Here is a 20,663-nt window from a genome sequence, read left to right on the forward strand (position 1 = left end):
CAAATATCAACTGCACCCATATAGGGTTCTTAATAATAATAAAAAAAACTTTCAGTTACATTTATGTAAAATTTTGAATCTCACAGTACCATATTTGTAAAATTAAAATTTGAAAATGAGAAAAATTCTAAAATTAGTAAAGACATGCAATTTAGCCTTAGCAATGTGTATTTCTTAAGGGAGAAAATTAATTTCCCCATACTTCTAAAGTTTCCATTTTAGTCCCTGGAGTATAAAACCCTAGTTGAAATACCCTCCTTAATGTGCATATATACTATCAGCATTTTGAAAATTTTAATCCGCAAAGACCAGGCCGGCCACCAAAGAGAACAGGCGAACTGATGACCTTTATTGGAAATATCCTGATGATATAGATATAATCAACCCAATTCTCCAAAGATCACACACACAGAGGACACAAATTAATCCCACTTCTATTATCTATTGCAATATGAAGTGAGAGATCTGCTAGGTAGAAGTTTGCAACTAACAAACAGACCAGTACAGCTCATGCAAGAGAACCATAAGCCTAATCGAACTTCCGGTCGTTCTTAAAACCATGGGTTTGTCCTTCTTCATTGTAGTCTGACGACGGCGCCTTTAACTGTTGTCACAAACAATCAGGAACATCTAAGCAGTGCAAATGCAAAGTCTGATAATGATTAACAGAAAATTTTAAAGTTTGGGAAGTACCTTTGCTAGGAGTGCCTTGCGGTATCTGTATCCCTGTGATCATAGAAAGAAAGAATTTAGTTAAGTGGCATCAACTTTCTCATTTGAACTGAAACCGGCAAGATTCACTGACCTTGTCTGTGCCGTAAACATAGTCACAGTAGGTAAAAAATGAACCAAAATTGCTTTGGCTATGATATCCTACAGAATGATGATAATCATGATATATGGCTCCTCCATAGAAGGGAACAAATTTGGTTGGAGACCAAGGGAAGTCATATCTGTTCATAAAGGCATACAGCAAAAATAAAATGTCAGTATATATATATATATATATATATATATATATGTATGATGTTTCATGAAAAACAAATGTTCTGTAAAGGATGAGCTCAAGATCTGAAACCTGCATAATAGCTGATCAAAGTGAAAAACGAATGGAATCAATTGAGAAGATCAAATATTACTAATCATGGTGGCAAAAGATGAATACACTTGCTCTCAGCTCCCCCGTCAATCCGTCCAAGGGCCAACACGGAGGAGATAAATCACGGGCGGCTACTAGCCTTTAGAATAGTGAGTAACACATAAGGGAGACATTTACCTCGACTTTTGCGAGATTCGAACCTTAGACCTCATGATGGCAACACCTCATGCGCTAGCGACTAGACCCATCCGAGGGAACTCAAATATTACTAATCAGTGGCTTCATATGATTGATCAATTTTAAGCGACACAAAGTTAAAAAAAAACTGTTCTGTGATATGACCGAAATAATAATATGCAAAGCACATCAAAATTCCAGTACTAAAAGATATGTTGAATGATCCTGTCCAAAGGTGTGAAGCTGGAAAATCGGAGAGGTGGCAGTTCTGCTGACTGGGTGAAGACCTCGTTCTTCTCTGCAAAACAAAACCAAAACCAGGGAAGGGGTCCTTGGCGTTGTTCCTGTTGATTGCTACACCTGGATTCCGTTATGTTTCCCCTGTACAAAAATTTGTACAAGCACAGAACTTAACCTAGCTACCTATGTGCTCTACTGAAGTTAAATTTGGATTGCAAATGATGCTTAACATTATTAATCTAAGTTTCTCTTCAGAAGTTAAACTTGGATTGAAAACGATACTTAACATTTTTACTCCAAGTTTAACTGATGCGATCTTCCTAAGTTAAACCATATTATAGAAGTTGATTAAATATCTATTTCAAAGATTGACTTCCAGGTTAAACATGGCGAGACACTAGGCCTTCTTGGTTATGAGATCATCCACCACTTCCTAGACAAAGCCTTTCAAAGAAATTGGATATTTAACTTCTTACAGTAACCCTAGGTTTAACTACAGAGACCACAATAGAAACACAAGATCGAAACGCAAAATCGAAATACAAAATCGATAGCACGAAATCGAAACATAAAACCGCTAGCCTCTTGTGTTGGTGTTTCAGAATCCATGGAAAGAAAACTAACTAATTAATTCGAAGCGGAAACTATTAATTAGTTATACCTTTTTTTGTAGTTAAAGACCTCTTGATCTTCTGTTGTATTCCTCTCCTCCTCTTGGACATTGTGTGGGCAGCGATCTACCAAGATGGAATCCACCCGAACCACTTCTTCTCCTCCAAGATTTTCAAGCCACCAAGGGATGCCAAAATAGGAAATTTTCTTCTCTTCTTCTTCCCCTCCAAGCAACCGGCCACCTAGGTACTTCTTGTCTTCTCCTTCTTCTTCTTCAAGCTCCGGCCTTAGAAGGAAGAGAAGGAGGAAGAAGGGAATATAGATGTCGCCGACCTTAAGGGAAGAGAGAAGGAGAGGGTCGGCCACAAGCAAGGAGAAGAGGAGAATAATAATATGTGTTGTTCCATAAGGCATCACCTCCTCTTCTTTTATAATTCTTGCTCATGGCAAAAAAGGAAAGTTTTAAACATAATTAAAACTTCCTTATTTGTGGTCTCCCCCTTTAAAAAGGAAATTTTAACAATAATTAAAATCTCTCTCTTTTAAATTTACTATTGTACATGGCAACAAAAGGAAAGTTTTAAAATTAATCTTTCTCTTTTAAATACATCTACAAAAAAAGAAAAATTAAAATTAAAACTAAAACTTCTCTTTTAAATCATAGTTACAAAAAAGGAAAGTTTTATCAAAAATTAAAATATCTCTTTTAAACTACAAATAAGGAAAGATTTTAACAAAATTAAAATCTCTCTTTAATCCTTTGTAGATAGCTATAAAAGGAAAGATTTTAAAAATTAAAAAACTCTCTTTTAAAACCATTGGATGACTATAAAAGGAAAGATTAAAAATAAAATTAAAAACTTTCTTTTAACCATTGTAGATAACTACAAAAAAAGGAAAGATTTTAACAAAAATAAAATCTCTCTTTTAACCATTGTAGATAACTACAAATAAGGAAATATTTTGACAAAATTTTATTTTTAATCAAAAACTTCCTTTTCCTTTTACTTTGGTCGACCCCATGCTTGGTCACCAAGCATGGCTTGGCCGACCCCTACTTGGGCTCCATGAAGGGCTTGGCCGACCATATCTTAGACACCAAGATGTGCTTGGCCAGCCACAACATAAACTAGAAGATGAGCTTAGGGTGGATATAAGGATTTATAGAGGGTACAATAGGGACTAAGAGGAGAAATTGGTTTTGGTCTTCCGATGAGCTTGAGCTTCCTGTGTTCGCCCCGAACACCCAACTCAAGTTCATCAATAATAACTCATACCATTAAAGAGTTATTATTGAACTACCGCACCAATCCCAAATTACATTATGGGCTCCTTATCATGAGTGCATTAATCTCTCTGTGTTTAAGATATCAAATGCTCATTAATTAAATGAGTTACCGACAACTCACTTAATTAATATCTAGCTCCAAGAGTAGTATCACTCAACTTCTTTGTCATGTCGGACAAAGTCCACCTGCAGGGTTTACATGACAATCTTATGAGCTCCTCAAGGGGATATCATCAACTTAGATTACTACTAGGACACAATTTTCTTCTATAACCAACAACACACTATATAAATAATATCATTTCCCAACTTATCGGGCCTATTGATTTAACGAACCTCACCCATTGATAAATTAAAGAAATAAATACTAAGTATACATGCTTGTTATTATATCGGGATTAAGAGTACGCACATCCATAATAACAGAGGTTTTGTTCTTTTATGTAGTCAGTATAAAATGAACAACCCCAAATGGTCCTGCTCAATACACACCTAGTGTACTAGTGTAATTTTATAGTTAAAATAAACTAATACCAAATTACACTACAACCACTCCAATGGTTTGCCCCATTCCATCTTGGTTGTGCGCTACTATTTATAATTTTATAAGGATTTGATAACATGATCTTCTGTGTTACACCAAATACCATGTTATCTACAATATAAATTAAATGGACAACTGCATTTAACTAAATGCAGACATAACCAATGTGATTCTCATTTCAAAATAAATATTTTATACCAAAAGCTAGACTTTTAGTATACATCCCAACAATCTCCCACTTATACTAAAAGATTATGCTGCCATATATGCTGCCATACATCTAATTCTCATCCCCTCAACATGCCCATCAAAAGCTTTCGCCGGAAGGGCCTTAGTGAAAGGATCTACCAGGATATCTTCTGATGTAATCTTGGCGACAACAACTTCTCCTCGTATTAGGTGGTACTTGCGCTCTATGTGTTTACTTGCCTTATGGGCTCGTAGTTCCTTCGAGTTTGCTACTGCACCACTATTATCACTATAAACTGTAATAATTTTGGGTAAACCAGGAATCACATCTAAGTCCATCATGAAGTTTCTGAGCCATACATCTTCTATGGTTGCCTCAGAGGCTGCCACATACTCAGCATCCATGGTGGAGTCTGAAACACATTTATGCTTAACACTCCTCCATTGTTATGGCTCCATCTCCTAAAGTAAACACAAAACCTCGAGGTCGACTTACTATTGTCTCATTCAGTCTGAATCCGCGTAACCCACAGGGAGCAAATTATCTGCCTTGTAAAGTAACATATAATCTTTAGTTCTTATATGCTTTTACGGCAGTCCAATGTCCCAGTCCTGGGTTACTTTGATATCTGCTAACCATGCACACGGCAAAATAGATATCCGGTCTCGTACATAGCATCGCATACATTAGGCTTCCTATAGCCGAGGCATAAGGAACTGCCTTCATGTCCTCTATCTCTTTTGATGTCTGAGGAGACATCTCTTTAGATAAAGGTACTCCATGCTAAAAAGGTAAGAAACCTTTCTTAGAGTTTTACACGCTAAAACGAGTAAGGATAGTATTGATGTATGAAGGTTGGGATAAGGACAATATCTTTTTCTTGTAATTCCTTATTACTTTGATCCCAAGAATATGTCCACATTCTCCCAAGTCCTTCATATCAAAACACTTGGACAACCATACCCTTACGTCTGACAATCACTTTGACATTGTTGCCAATGAGCAAAATGTCATCTATGTATAGTACAAGAAATACCACCACGTTTTCGTTACTATTCTTGTATACACAAGACCCATCTGGTCTCTAAAAAAATCCATAAGACTGGATCACTTCATTAAACCAGATGTTCCAAGATCTCTTGCTTCATCATATGTCTAGGGATTAGGTTCATGTTCACTAGGGATCAAATCCAAAGACTCTCCCAAAAGCAACCCTCCCACTACGATGAGGCATTACTTGTAATTGTGCATCATTTGTGACCCATGTTGCAATTTCTTGTGGTATCTCATCTTTATCGTTGGTACTAAAGTAGACGTGTCTTCTCTTATTTCTTCAAGAATAATTTTACTCATGGGCTTGTGGTTTATTACATAGTCCTCTTCTAAAAATCGGGCATTGGTGCTAACAATGACCTTCTGATCTTTAGGACTATAAAATAAACCTCCTTTCGTTCCTTTAGGATAACCCATAGCACATGTGCTGGACTACCCCAGATCCGAATATGTTTCAAATTAGACTTGCACTCATTCCACAATTCTGTGGGAGTAAAGGATACTGACTTAGAAGGTACCAAGTTCAGAATGTACACTGTCGTTTCCAAAGCATATCCCTAAAACGAATTTTGTTGTATCGTGGGAGTTATTGGATTTAGAGTATACAAATTGTCAGCCAACATACCACAATAGATAACTACTCTATTTTCTTTACCAAAAGAAATAGAATATCCATCCATAATTTTAGAAACTGAAAACAAATTCTTTCTAAAACTTGGTACATAAAGATAATTTCTTAAAATCAATATTTTATTCCTATCTAAAGATAGATAAATATCTCTCATTGCAATAGCCGTCACTTTCGTAGCATTGCCCATGTAAACGGTAATCTCCTCTTCATGTAGTCATCGAGTTTCCTGGAACCCCTGCAATGTATTGCAGACATGATCAGTGACTCCTATATCTACACACCAGGTACCGATAGATAACACCACTAAACATGTTTTAATTACTAGAGAATAAGATATACCTTTATTGCTCTCCTTTCTAAGAGGACAGTCCACCTTCCAATGTCCAGACTGCTTGCATGTGAAGCACTCGCCTTTCGGCTTCTTCACACTTGCTTTCGGTCCAGTCCCTAGAGATCGATTCACTTTTTTTGCTTGTTTCTTCTTTTTCATGCCTTTCGATTTAGAAGGAGAAACGTTCTCAGCAATGTGAATTTGAGAACTTTGACGAAATAGCCCTCCTGTTGCTTAAAGTTCTGTCAGAAGTTCCGCCAATGAATATGTCCTTTTGTTCATATTGTAGTTTAGGTGGAACTGCTCAAAACTTTTAGGCAGTGTTTGGAGAATGATATCGACCTGGGTTTTCCCATCGATTTCAGCTCAAAGAATTTCTATCTTATTTAAATGAGCCATCATCTTGAGGATATGATCCCTCACGGGTGTACCCTCAGTCATGGTGGTCGTCATCAAGTTTCTCATAGCCTCCTGCCTAGCAACTCGATTCTGGTGTCCGAAGAGTTCCTTGAGATTGCGCATCATGTCATAAGTAGTAGGCATGGCCTGATGCTGATGTTGAAGCACATTTGACATAGAAGCCAAAATGTAACACCGCGTCATCTCATCTGCCCTGACCCATTTCTTATGACACTCAATCTCCTCTTCACTAGAATCACTATTAGGCAAGCTTGGACAGATCTCAAAAAGTACAAACTTATAGCCTTCAGCAATTAAGACAATATCCAGGTTTCATTTCCAATCAATGTAATTGAGACCAGTAAGTTTGTTTTCTTTCAATATAACAGTAAGGGGATTGAAGGTCATCCTAAGAATCACAAAACATTTGATCAAGACTTTAGAATTTAAAATAATATTGATTCCTCAAACAATATCATTTAAATTCACCAACACCTCAAATACCGTGAATTTTGTATGTCATGTTAGTGTGGGCGTATACAAAATCAAACATTTGTAAGAGGAGGATTTTACCCATTAATTATCTTGTCAACATAACTTTATGACAAATAAAATTACCTCAAACACCGTGAATTTTGTATGCCACGTTAGTGTGGACGTATACAAATTCAAACATTTGTAAGAGGAGGGTTTACCCATTAATTTTATTATCTTGTCAACCTAACTTTATGACAAATTAATAGTTGATTTTTCTTCGGTCACACAAATAATAGCAGTGACTCCGATGGGGAGGATACTATTAAATGTGCCTAAGTGTATACCATTACTTGATACTTAGTCTATTAAATAGGATTGTGCCCCTTCAGTTGGAGAAGATCATACGCTCCTAAATAATTTCCTATAACCATCCACTAAGGAAGTTTGATCTAGTGATTCGCAAACAAACTCATCCATTGTGGAGGAAGGCCCTCAGAGTCAACACGCAAGTTTGAATGCATCACTTACAAACCAGTAATGAAGATCGTGGAATTTAAATAAATTTCTCTCCCACTTAGTTATTTAGAAACGAGGAATTTTAACATGCACACAAGCACACAAACACAGCACATCACAGCATAAAAGGCAATAAATATAAAAACTAATTTTCCAACTATTGTGGCCTCATCCAATGTTGTCCTCCGTATGCCACCAACCCTAGCTGCCGCCAAAGGGTTTATGCCGTCACGTCCATCATGCTTCCTTTTCCGCTGTGCCTCCGGTGCTCAATTAGTACCACGCTTCGCAAGGATACGATCCGCGATAAAAATAAAATTTTACTTTTATCGATCCTATATTCCACGAAGGAATGTACATGTCACTTAGATTGAACAGAATGTAAAATCCTAATAACTAATACAGCTCCTGTTGTATTTAATAATTATAATCATGCACACACATAAAATGCCCTCGACATGTCTGAGGGTCCAATCACACACAATCACAATAGGCCATAATAGTTGGAGCCTGCAACCACAGAGTTAATCTATTTGCACATCCTACTATTATCCTGCCTAAACTTATGTATGAAAAGTACATAATTAACTGAAAACCAAACACACAGAGGTATAAACCTAGCTCTGATACCAATTGTTGGTTCTACACCTGGATTCCGTTCTGTTTCCCCTGTACAAAAATTTGTACAAGCACAGAACTTAACCTAGCTACCCATGTGCTCTACTGAACTTAAAATTGAATTGCAAACGATGCTTAACATTATTAATCCAAGTTGCTCTTCAAAAGTTAAACTTGGATTGAAAATGATACTTAACATTTTTACTCCAAGTTTAACCGATGTACTCTTCCTAAGTTAAACCATATTACAGAAGTTGATTAAATATCTATTTCAAAGATTGACTTCCAGGTTAAACATGGTGAGGCACTAGACCTTCTTGGTTATGGGATCATCCACCACTTCCTAGACAAAGTCTTTCAAAGAAATTGGATATTTAACTTCTTACAGTAACCCTAGGTTTAACTACAGAGACCATAATAGAAACACAAAATCGAAACACAAAATCGAAATACAAAATCGAAACATAAGACCGCTAGCCTCTTGTGTTCGTGTTTCATAATCCATGGAAAGAAAACCAACTAATTAATTCGAAGCGGAAACCATTAATTAGTTATACCTTTCTTTGTAGCTAAATACCTCTTAATCTTCTATTGTATTCCTCTCCTCCTCTTGGACGTTGTGTAGGCAATGATCTACCAAGATGAAATCCACCCGAACCACTTCTTCTCCTCCAAGACTCTCAAGCCACCAAGGGATGCCAAAATAGGAAATTTCCTTCTCTTCTTATTACCCTCCAAGCAACCGGCCACCTAGGTACTTCTTGTCTTCTCCTTATTCTTCTTCAAGCTCCGGCCTTAGAAGGAAGAGAAGGAGGAAGAAGGGAATATAGATGTCGTCGGCCTTAAGGGAAGAGAGAAGGAGAGGGTCGGCCACAAGCAAGGAGAAGAGGAGAATAATAATATGTGTTGCTCCATAAGGCATTACCTCCTCTTCTTTTATAATTCTTGCTCATGGTAAAAAAGGAAAGTTTTAAACATAATTAAAACTTCCTTATTTGTGACCTCCCCCTTTAAAAAGGAAATTTTAACAACAATTAAAATCTCTCTCTTTTAAATTTCCTATTGTACATAGTAACAAAAGGAAAGTTTTAAAATTAATATTTCTCTTTTAAATCATGTAGACATTTACAAAAAAAGAAAGATTAAAATTAAAACTTCTTTTTTAAATCATGGTTACAAAAAAATAAAAGTTTTATCAAAAATTAAAATCTCTCTTTTAAACTACAAATAAGGAAAGATTTTAACAAAATTAAAATCTCTCTTTAATCCTTTGTAGATAGCTATAAAAGAAAAGATTTTAAAAATTAAAAAACTCTCTTTTAAAACCATGTGGATGACTATAAAAGGAAAGATTAAAAACAAAATTAAAATCTTTCTTTTAACCATGGTAGATAACTATAAAAAAAGAAAGATTTTAACAAAAATAAAATCTCTCTTTTAATGATTGTAGATAACTACAAATAAGGAAATATTTTAACAAAATTTTATTTTTAATCAAAAACTTCCTTTTCCTTTTACTTTGGTCGGCCCCATGCTTGGTCACCAAGCATGGCTTGGCCGACCCCTACTTGGGCTCCATGAAGGGCTTGGCCGACCACATCTTGGACACCAAGATGTGCTTGGTTGGCCACAACATGAACTAGAAGATGGGCTTAGGGTGGATACAAGGATTTATAGAGGCTACAACAGGGACTGAGAGGAGAAATTAGTTTTGGTCTCCCGATGAGCTTGAGCTTCCTATGTTCGCCCCGAACACCCAACTCAAGTTCATCAATAATAACTCATACCACTAAAGAGTTATTATTGAACTACCGCACCAATTCTAAATTACATTATGGACTCCTTATCATGAGTGCATTAATCTCCCTATGTTTAAGATATTGAATGTCCACTAATTAAATGAGTTACTGACAACTCACTTAATTAATATCTAGATCCAAGAGGAGTACCACTCAACTTCATTGTCATGCTGGACAAAGTCCACCTGCAGAGTTTACATGACAATCCTTATGAGCTCCTCAAGGGGACATCATCAACCTAAATTACTACTAGGACACAGTTTCCTTCTATAATCAACAACACACCATATAAATAATATCATTTCCTAACTTATCGAGCCTATTGATTCAACGAACTAAATCTCACCCATTGATAAATTTTAAAAATAAATATTAAGTATACGTGCTTGTTATTATATCGGGATTAAGAGTACGCATATACATAATAACAGAGGTTTTGTTCTTTTATATTGTTAGTATAAAAAGAAATAACCCCAAATGGTCATGCTCAATACACATATAGTGTACTAGTGTAATTTTATAGTTAAGATAAATTAATACCAAATTACACTACAACCACTCCAATGGTTTGCCCCATTCCATCTTGGTTGTGAGCTACTATTTATAATTTTATAAGGAACTGATAACATGATCTTCTGTGTCACACCAAATATCATGTTATCTACAATATAAATTAAATGGACAACTGCATTTAACTAAATGCAGACATGACCGATGTGATTCTCATTTCAAAATAAATGTTTTATACCAAAAGCTAGGCTTTTAGTATACATCCCAACAGGTCCTCCGACGCTCAAGTTAGAAACAGAGGAAGGAAAATAGAAAATGATAGAGACCAAGACTTCTCTTTCTTGTTTTTTCCTCATACCTAACATGCTCTTTTATACCTTTCTTAGTGACCTTCCATCTTTCCCTGTTTAATGATATTGATTATCTTTAAAGTCATCTTTCTGTGCATTTAATGAAAGATAGAGTATTCTCCTTTGTTTTTTCTTCCTCAAGAACTCTAGTCTTCTCCTTTATTATTTTGCATGGATGATGTCGGTGTCGCATCCAACCGGACGGGTGGTCCGCTCAAACTAATTTCATGCCGATCGGGCAGCATCACCCCGGTCGGCTGATGTAGTCACTCCTGCTCGGATTAGCCTTGCTTGAACCCTGGTGTTGACCGCTTTGACTTTGACCTACACCGTGACTATTGACCTGTGCCACGTAAGCTCTTATCTCTGCATCACAAGACTTTCCCTCAAGTTTTGTCGAAGGAGGCTGCAAATATGACTGACTGGACAGTTGGTGCCTTAATGCTCGATCGGACTATACACGGTCCATTAACTGCTGAGAGACCCCTGAACCAACACCACTCGGCTTTACTTTGCCTTAGCCAATCAAGAAGGTTGTGTGCCAATCGGGAAGATGGTCAGCAATACCTTTTTTTAAAATTTGACCTTCATGGTGTCCCTTCGAGCGGGCGTGATTTTGGCTGATGTCATTCGAATTTCTCAAAATCCGCATAAATCCTCGAAGATTTTGGGTGAGCACGTAGCCATACCTTTTTAATTAAGCGCTTTAAATGCGACCTGTCGATTGAAGGACACGTGTCCTATACTGCCATCGCATGCCTGATGTGACAGGCGAACATCCGCTGATGACATGACATGTACCATTTTCAAATTCAGCGGACAGATTTGTTTCTAGGTTTGTGTACCCTGGATCGGACGATTGTCATCGATCAGACACAAGCTTTATAAGCCTCGCGTGTGTTGTCGTCGTTTACTTCGCTCTTTTATCTTCAGATTTTGCCGCTGTGAGCTCTTCTCCAACGATTCTGCCGTTGCGCTCTCCTCTCCAACGATCTTTCCCCTTTCTTGTAAGCCTTCCTTCTCATTCGGATCTTTTAGTTGTTTCTTAGCGTCCTCACTCTTTTTCAATAGAACTTGTTGTCTTCTTGTCAATCTTTGTATCCGATGGCGAGTTCCTCTCCACTTCCTGTCCTTGTTCCTGGCCTTTGGTACACCTCCGTCGAATCTAGATTCGACGGGGGTGACGTAGAGAGCCTACACTCTGCATATAAAATTCCTCCGAACTATGAAATTGCCCTTCCTTCTTCGTCCGATCGACCCTATAAGCCACCTCCGAGCTTTGTATGTTTCTTTAGGGACCAATTTACCACTAGTCTGCGGTTCCCTGTCCACCCCTTCTTCTCTGTAGTTTGCAAATACTTTCGTATATCTCTCCACCAGATAGTGTCGAACTCCTTTCGATTGCTGTGCAGCGTTGTAGACCTTTTTCGTCCGCACGACATTCCTCTGTCCACCTGGCTCTTCCACTACTTCTATTATCCAAAACTGTCGTCCAAGCCTGGGGCCTTCCTATTCCAAGCATGAGTGGGCTTGGTCTTTTTCGATAAGATGTTGTCCTCCAATAAACATTGGAGGGAGTACTATTTTTTTGTCAAATTCCTCGATCGGCCTGATTTTCCGACTAGCTGGAAGCTAGAGGTTGTGAATCCACCGTCACTTGGCAGGTACAAGGGCCGATCAGACTACCTTCAGGCGGCTTCCAGCTTGGCTGGTCAGAAGTACGATATCCACAAGCTACTACTGGAGGGCGTCTTCTATGTATTTGGCTTGAGCCCGATCCGCACAAGGCTTCCATTCAGCCTAGGTATGCTCCTTCTTAGTCTAACTTTTGAATCTAACTGATTTTTCTTTTTCTTTTGCAGCTCAAGTCATGTTGCATGCACGCTTGGCTAGAAAAGCCAAAGTCACAGATGCAGAGATCAATACTGCGGCCATGGCTGAGTTGGAGAGCCGCGATATGTAGCCGGTTGGTTCCCACGAGGATTTGCTTGGCGAGGAGGGAAATCAAGTGTTGGGGAGTGGCTGTGGAGGAAGTCGGACAGTTTGAGCGATGCGGTAGCTGCCACAGTGGACCTTCTACCTGAACGACCGTCCATGGTCCCGATAGATGTCGCTTGGAAGTCGGCAACTTTCGATGAGCCCCTGCGACATCGCAAGAGGCACCAAGAGGAAGGTTCCTCCAGAACTGCCACTTCAGTCCTACAGACCCCTACCACTGTCAGCTCTCGACCCTTATCCGAGTGGGGTGAGACTTCTCTTTCACCCTATCCGAGTGGAGTGAGACTTCTCTTCCACCCCATCCGAGCGGGGTGAGATTTCTCTTCCACCTCTTGAGCAGGGCCTTGGGGAACTACCTGTGTCTCTGTCTTCTAACCGGACACCTTCACTGCCCGGGATGCCTTAAGGGATGATCTGCGCGCCACCAATTGCCTTCATGCCCCCATCTCTGCCAGTGGCACAGGTATCCCGCATCCGGTTAGTCTCCTCATAGCCCACCGGTCGGATGACTTCTGCACCTTCTAACCCAAGTGGCCAAAGATAGATAATGGCAATCATCCACTTGCCGACTGACGAGTACCGCCATCCGGATGACCCAGCGTCCCTCACCCCGAGCATTAAATAAGAATACAATGGTCGCTTGCATAGATATGGGCTGATGCCCGAGCCCGTGCAGTGATTATAGCTCCGGGGGAATTGGCTAACAGGCACACCCAGATGTTTACTAGGGTATGTATACCTTTTTTCCTTTTTCTCTTGTACACTCAGCTTGTATAATGCTTATAATTTTTGCAGTACTGGGTGGAAAGTCTGACCATGTGCCACAGGCTTGCTTACCTGGAGCATGAAGTCCAACAGCCTCGTGCTCCGAGCGGCCAATCATATGCTTCTCAAGCACAACTAAAGCAGATGAACACTGAGATGACTCAGTTAAGAGCCGATCTGAATAAAAGTTCCGAGCAACTAGAGGCAGAGAAGAGCAAAGGCGCCGAGCAGGCTGCACAATTAGCTTGGCTTGATAAATAGGTCATCTTTTTCAAGTCCAAGCTCAATTTAGCCAACACCAGGAAGCTCCAGGCCATCAAGGACTTGGAGATCAAAAATAAGGAGTTTCGGGTGTTGACCCAAAACCTAAAGGAGATGGAGGCCACATTGAAGGTCGAGTGGGATGGGTGACTGGCCGACCAGACCGTATTGAAGACCTAACTCGATGCTAAAGATAAAGAGCTGGCCAAGTTGAATGAAGAGTTGAAGGCCTCCCGAGCGACCTTTGAGACTTATCAAGGAGTCGAGTCGAGCAGGTTTGATCTCATGAAGCAGGCCTACATCCACTCGGACACTTTAAACGACAAAGTTACCGATCGAGCACTCGCATATTCGACCTGGCTATCGATGGGACTCTTGATCAACTAAAGAAAGGTGGCTACCTCCCCACTGCCTTGACAAGTAAGATCATTAGCCGGGACAAGCTGATTGAGTCGTTATCTGATGATGTTTTAGATTATCTTGAGTGAGCCTACTCGTGCGAGTTTGCTATAATTTTTTGAAGTATCAATGAATGATAGTCCATTGGGTGAACTGTTATTTTTCTTTGTCTCTTTCTGGTCGTTCGACATTTTCGACTTATATTTAGATCAAGTATTTTCTCACAAAACTGCAAGTGTGGGCTCATGTTTTTCCGATCAACAATGGGTATCTATTTTCTTAGTCGATCGATCAGTTCCGATTTTAAGGTCTCCACTCGACCATTTCATGGCATAGACGTGAGTTTAAAGTTGCCTCTTGGCCGCTGATGATGACAAGGGTTTAAGGTCGTCGCTCGACCGCTAATGACGATAAGGGTTTAAGGTCGTCGTTCGATCGCTGATGACTACAAGGGTTTAAGGTCGCTGTCCGACCGCTGATGACACCAAGGATTTAAGGTCGTCACTCGACCACTGATGACGACAAGAGTTTATAGTCGCCGCTCGACTTTTAACTTGGCCAATCAGCTCAAGAGTATGGAAAACTTATTTTTTATTCATGTCTATCCTGCATCCATAAGGCATATGTACAAATACATTTATATTTACTTACGCACCTCTCATCGGGTCTTATAGGGTTGGAGATGATTCGTGCTCCATGGTCGCTCGACCCGCCTTCCTTTTTCATCTTCCAAGTAGTAGGCCCCCAAGCGTAGTTTTTGTACGACCTTGTAAGGTCCTCCCCATGGCACCTCGAGTTTAGTGACATCGCCAACCAACTTGATTTTCTTCCATACTAGATCTACGGCCTGAAAAGATCTCAGAATCACCCTTCGATTGTAGTTCTGTCTCATCTGCTGTCGGTATGCCGTTAGCTGGACGACGACTCTATCTCACGATTCATCCACCAAGTCAAGCTCCATCAGTCTCCGCTCGTTGTTCTCCTCGTCATAGTGTTGTACTCGATCGGACTCCACTCCGACTTCCACCGGGATTAGTGCTTCACCATCGTACACTAGATGGAATGGTGTCATTGTTAGAGTATATACTAAAAGCCTAGCTTTTTGTAAACATTTTATTTTGAAATAAAGAATCACATTTGTCAAATGTCTACATTTATATGCTAAGTGTAGTTGTTCAATTAATTTATGTTGTAGATAACATGGTATGTGGTGTCACACACAGAAGATCATGTTATCAATTCCTTATAAATTATAAACAGTAGCTAACGACTAAGATGGAAAGGAACAAATCATTGGAATAGTCGTAGTGTAATTTGGTATTAGTTTATCTTAACTATAAAATTACACTAGTACACTCTGAGTGTATTGAGCAAGACCATTTAAGGTAATTTATTTTTATACTGACTGAATAAAAGAACAAGACCTTTGTTATTATGGAAGTGTGTGCTCTTAATCCTGATATAATAACAAACACATATATCTAGTATTTATTTCTTTGACTTATCAATGGGTGAGATTTAGTTCGATAAATCAAGAGGCCCGATCAGTTGGGAAATGATATTATTTATAATGTGTGTTGTTGATTATAGAAGGAAACTGTGTCCTAATAATCTAGGTTGATAATGTCCCCAAGAGAAGCTCATAAGGATTGTCATGTAAACCCTGCAGGTGGACTTAGTCCGACATGACGATAAGGTTGAGTGACACTACTCTTGGAGCTAGATATTAATTAAGTGAGTTGTCAGTAACTCATTTAGTTAGTGAGCATTTTATATCTTAAACATAGGGAGATTAACACACTCATGATAAGTAGGAGCCCATATTGTAATATGGGATTGGTGTGGTAGTTCAATAATAACTCTTTAGTGGTATGAGTTATTATTGATGAACTCGAGTTGTGTGTTCGGGGCGAATACGGGAAGCTCAAGTTCATCGGGAGACCAAAATCAATTTCTCCTCTCGGTCTCTGTCGTAGCCTCTTATTTATAAAGTATTATACCCACTCATACCCATCTTCTTACCCACCTTAAGGCGGCCGGCCAAGCCTAGCTTGGAGCCCAAGCTAGGGTCGGCCAACCCAAGGTGAAAGGTGGCCAGCCCTAGCTTGAACTCAAGCTTGGTGTGGCCAGCCACAATAAATTAAAAGGTTTTTATTTTTTTAAAAAATCTTTCTTATGTGGAAGCTATGTTTTTAAAAGGGAGTTAAAATTTTAAATCTTTCCTTTTATAGCTTTCTACAAAAGATTAAGAGAAAGATTTGATATCTTTCCTTATTTGTAGTTAAAAGGAAGATTTTAATTTTTGATAAAATTTTCTTTTTTTGCAACCATCCTCATGATTTAAAAGAGAGTTTTAAAATTAAATCTTTCCTTTTATAATTTCTACAAAAGATTAAGAAAAGATTTGATATCTTTCCTTATTTGTATATTGAAAGGAAGATTTTAATTTTAGAGAAAACTTTCTTTTTTGTAAATCATTCACATGTTTTAATAGAGAGATTTTAATTTATAAAAGTTTCCTTTTATGACCAACCATGAAGGGAATTTTTAAAAGAGAAATTTTTATTTAAAAATTTCTGGAAACAAATTAGGAAGTTTTAATTTTGTGTTTAAAACTTTAATTTCCTTTCTTAGAGGAATAGATATGGCCGACCACATTAATAGAGAATGAGATTTTTAATTAGTTAAATTTTCCTTTTCAATGGCAAGGAAAATAAGGAAGTTTTATTAAAACTTTCATTATTTGCCAAGACCAAGGAATATAAAAGAGAGGGTAGAGGTGCCTCACCTCATAAGAATAATACATCTAGTATTCCTCTCTTCTCTTCCTTGTGGTGGTCGGCCCTCATCTTCTTCCTCTCCTCCTTTTCTTCTTCATTGGTGGCCGGCGACATCAACTCTCAAGGAGCTTGTTGGTGGCCGGATTTTGCTTAGAGAACAAGTAGAGAAAGGAAGTTTTGTTTCTTTGCATCCCTTGGAGCTTAGTTGGTGGTCGAAGTTCTTCAACTCAAGGAGTTTGTTGTTAGCTGAAACTTTGCTTCGAGAAGAAGGAAGCTTGGATGGATTCTCGTCTCGGTAGATTGTCGCCCAACCGACGTCCGAGATAAGAAGAGGAATACGACAGAAGATCGTGAGGTCTATAAGCTATAAAAGGTATAACTAGTTATTAGTTTCCGCATCATAACTAGTTCATCTTTTATTTAGATCTTGAAATACCAAACACAAGAGGCTAACGTTTCTAGGTTTCAAATTTGTGATTCGAGTTTGTGTTTATTTTTTTTTTTTTGAACTTGTGATTCAATTGTTCCTTTTGGTTAAACCTAGGGTTGCTATAAGGAAATTAAATATTAAATTTCGTTGAAAGATTTTATCTAGGAAGTGGTGGATGCTCCCATACCCAAGAAGGCCTAGTGCCTCGCCATGTTTAACCTGGAAGTCGATCTCTGAAATTAATATTTAATTGAATTTGTAACATGGGTAAATTTGGATCAATAATGTTAAGTATCGTTTGCGATCCAACTCTAAACCTCTAAGAACATATAAGTTGAATTTGGAATCAATAATATTAAGTTCCGTTTACGATTCCAAATTTAATTTCTAAAGAATACAATAGGTTATTAGGAATGGTTCAGGACTTGTACAAAATTTTTATATATGGGAACTGGTACGATATTCTGAGTATCAACCAACAGTCATGCTGGTCGCCTCCTTCGGGGTCATGCGCAAGGCCCATAGGACACTAGGGAGTTTGTCTACCCAGCTGCCTCCTACGTGGTCGAGCAGAGCTCGCAATCCTCTGAGAATCTCCCGATTGGTGACTTCCACTTGGTCGTTGCTTTAGGGTAAGCCACTGAGGTGAAAGCCTGCTGGACACCATAGCCTTTGCACCATTCTTTGAACCTCCGACCGGTGAATTGCCTCCCATTGTCTGAGATGAGTCGTCGGGGGATGCCGAACCGACACAAGATACTTTGCCAGACGAACTTAATGACCATCTGTTCACTTATCTTTGTCAATGGTTCGACCTCCTTCCATTTTGAGAAGTAGTCCACTGCAACGAGCAGGAACCTCCGCTGACCGGTTGCCATGGGAAACGACCCCACGATGTCCATTCACCATTGGTCGAATGGGCAATACACTGTGGATGTCTTCATCTCCTTAGTTGGTCGATGCGAGATGTTGTGATACCTTTGGCAGGACAGACAAGTGGCTACTGTTCGAGTGGCATCCTCTTGGAGAGTTGGCCAAAAATATCCGGCCAAGAGGATCTTTCGAGCCAGCGAACGGTTGCCCAGATGGCTTCCACAGGAGTCTTGGTGCACTTCCTATAGGATGTACTCTGCATCCTATGGTCTAGCGCACTTGAGTTAGGGTCTAGAGAAGGCTCTCTTATATAGCTAATCTTCGATCAAGGTGAATCGTCCGACCCTCTTCTTTAATTATTGCGCTGCCTCTTGATCAGCCGGCATGATACTCGATCGGAGGAATTCGATCAGTGGCATTCTCCAGTCGCTTGAGCAAACCATTCCCTCTATCCGGTCGATGTGCGCCACCAGCGAGACTTATTTAATCAGCTGGCTAATCGCGACTGGTGATAATGAACTAGCAAACTTAGCCATCTCGTCTGCTGCTTGATCGTCTAATCGGGGGATCTTCTGTATAGTGACCTCTTAAAAATTTACATTTAGCTTCTCGAATGCTTCTGCATATAACTTGAGTTGGGAGCTGCTAATCTTGAACACCCCTGATATCTGTTGGGTGGCCAACTGAGAATCTGAGTGAATGAGGACTTTTATGGCTCGGACATGTCGTGCTACCTATAAGCCGACTATCAAGGCTTCATACTCAGCTTCGTTGTTGGTGGCCCGATAATCCAGCCAAACAAAAAGTTGCATCCGGTCTTCTTGTGGTGAAATAAGCAGAATGCCGACCCCGCTGCCTTGTCGAGTGGACGAACCATCGACATATATTCTCCAAGTTGCTGTCAGCTCAGCGTTCTGAACCTCTATAACAAAATCATCCAAGGCCTGAGCTCTGATCGCCATTCGGGATTAATATTGGATATCAAATTCGCTTAGTTTGGTTGTCCATTTGATTAGCCACCCGGACGCTTCTGGGTTAAGGACTTTTTCCAGGGTACTGTTGGTCATGACGATAATCAGGTGAGCATGAAAGTATGGACGAAGTCTCTGAGCAGCAAGCACCAGAGCATAAGCTAACTTTTCCAGACCAATATAGCAAGATTCAACATCTTTCAATATATGGCTTAAAAATTACACATGTTGCTGTTCATAGTCATTCTGCTTGACCAATGCTGATCCAACCGCATGCTCGGTGGATGAAAAATAGAACCAAAGAGGTTCTTCGGTATTCCGCTTAGCTAGCACAGGCAAGGAGTTAAGATACTCCTTGAGTTCTTCCAAAGTCCAGTTGCATTCTACGTCCCATTAGAATCTTGTAGCTCGGCGCAGTACTTTGAAGAATGACAGACTCCGATCGGACATCGTAGAGATGAACCTTGAAAGCACGGTGATTCGTCTGGTCAGCCGTTGGACCTCCTTCAAATTATGAGGCGGAGGCATGTCTTGTAGGGCCTTTACCTTACTTGGATTTGCCTCGATCCCCCGCTCGGTCACGATATATCCGAGAAAATGACCACTCCTTGCGTCGAACAGGCATTTGCTGGGGTTCAACTTTATTCCATTGGTTCTTAAAGTTTGGCATGTCTCCTCAATGCCCGCACAGAGGTCGGTCGCTCAAAGGGATTTTACCAATATGTCATCGACATAGACCTCCATGTTTCAGCCGATCTGCCTACAAAATACTTTATTCATCAGCCTTTGGTAGGTTACTCCAACGTTCTTCAGTCCAAATGGCATGATATTGTAGCAATAAGTTCTGTCAACAGTAATGAAACTAACCTTTTCTTAATCTTCTCGGGCGAGCGACACTTGGTGGTAGTCTTGGTATGTGTCGAGCATGCATATTAATTCGCAACCCACTATGGAGTCCACCATTTGATCTATCTAAGGTAACGGATAAAAGTCCTTCTGGCATGCCTTATTAAGTCACAGAAGTCGATGCAAACTCGCCATTTATTGTCTGGCTTGGAGACCAGTACCATGTTAGCGAGCCAACTTGGGAATTGAACTTCTCGTTTATGACCATCCTCCAGTAATTTTTCTATATCATTAGATTATGCTTCGGGCTGAAGTCTCTCTTCTTCTATTTAACCGGTCGAGAGTCTGGTCGAACATGTAGCTCGTGCTGAGCCACGTTCGGAGAAATGCAAGACAATTCGTGTGCCGACCAGGCGAACACGTTATAGTTTCGTCTGAGGCAGGCAACCAACTCTACTTTCTTCTCTCTTTCTACATCGGTGGCGATAAAGGTTGTCACCTCTGAT

The 20,663-nt window shown here is 39.6% G+C and overlaps 1 protein-coding gene across 1 annotated transcript in view; it reads right to left on the reverse strand.

The window, feature by feature from the left end:
• Positions 1-327: 327 nt before the first annotated feature.
• Positions 328-20,663, reverse strand: part of LOC121985379 (very-long-chain aldehyde decarbonylase GL1-10-like) — a 54,775-nt gene continuing 34,439 nt past the window's right edge. Inside the window, exons 3-5 of the mRNA XM_042538800.1 lie at positions 806-953; positions 694-726; positions 328-604 (exon numbers count right to left, since the gene is read on the reverse strand). Coding sequence (XP_042394734.1) covers positions 530-604; positions 694-726; positions 806-953 — 256 coding nt within the window. The 3' untranslated portion in view covers positions 328-529. The remainder of the gene's footprint in view (positions 605-693; positions 727-805; positions 954-20,663) is intronic.

The sequence above is a fragment of the Zingiber officinale genome, chromosome 5B (assembly GCF_018446385.1).
Source record: "Zingiber officinale cultivar Zhangliang chromosome 5B, Zo_v1.1, whole genome shotgun sequence".
Classification (NCBI taxonomy): Eukaryota; Viridiplantae; Streptophyta; class Magnoliopsida; order Zingiberales; family Zingiberaceae; genus Zingiber; species Zingiber officinale.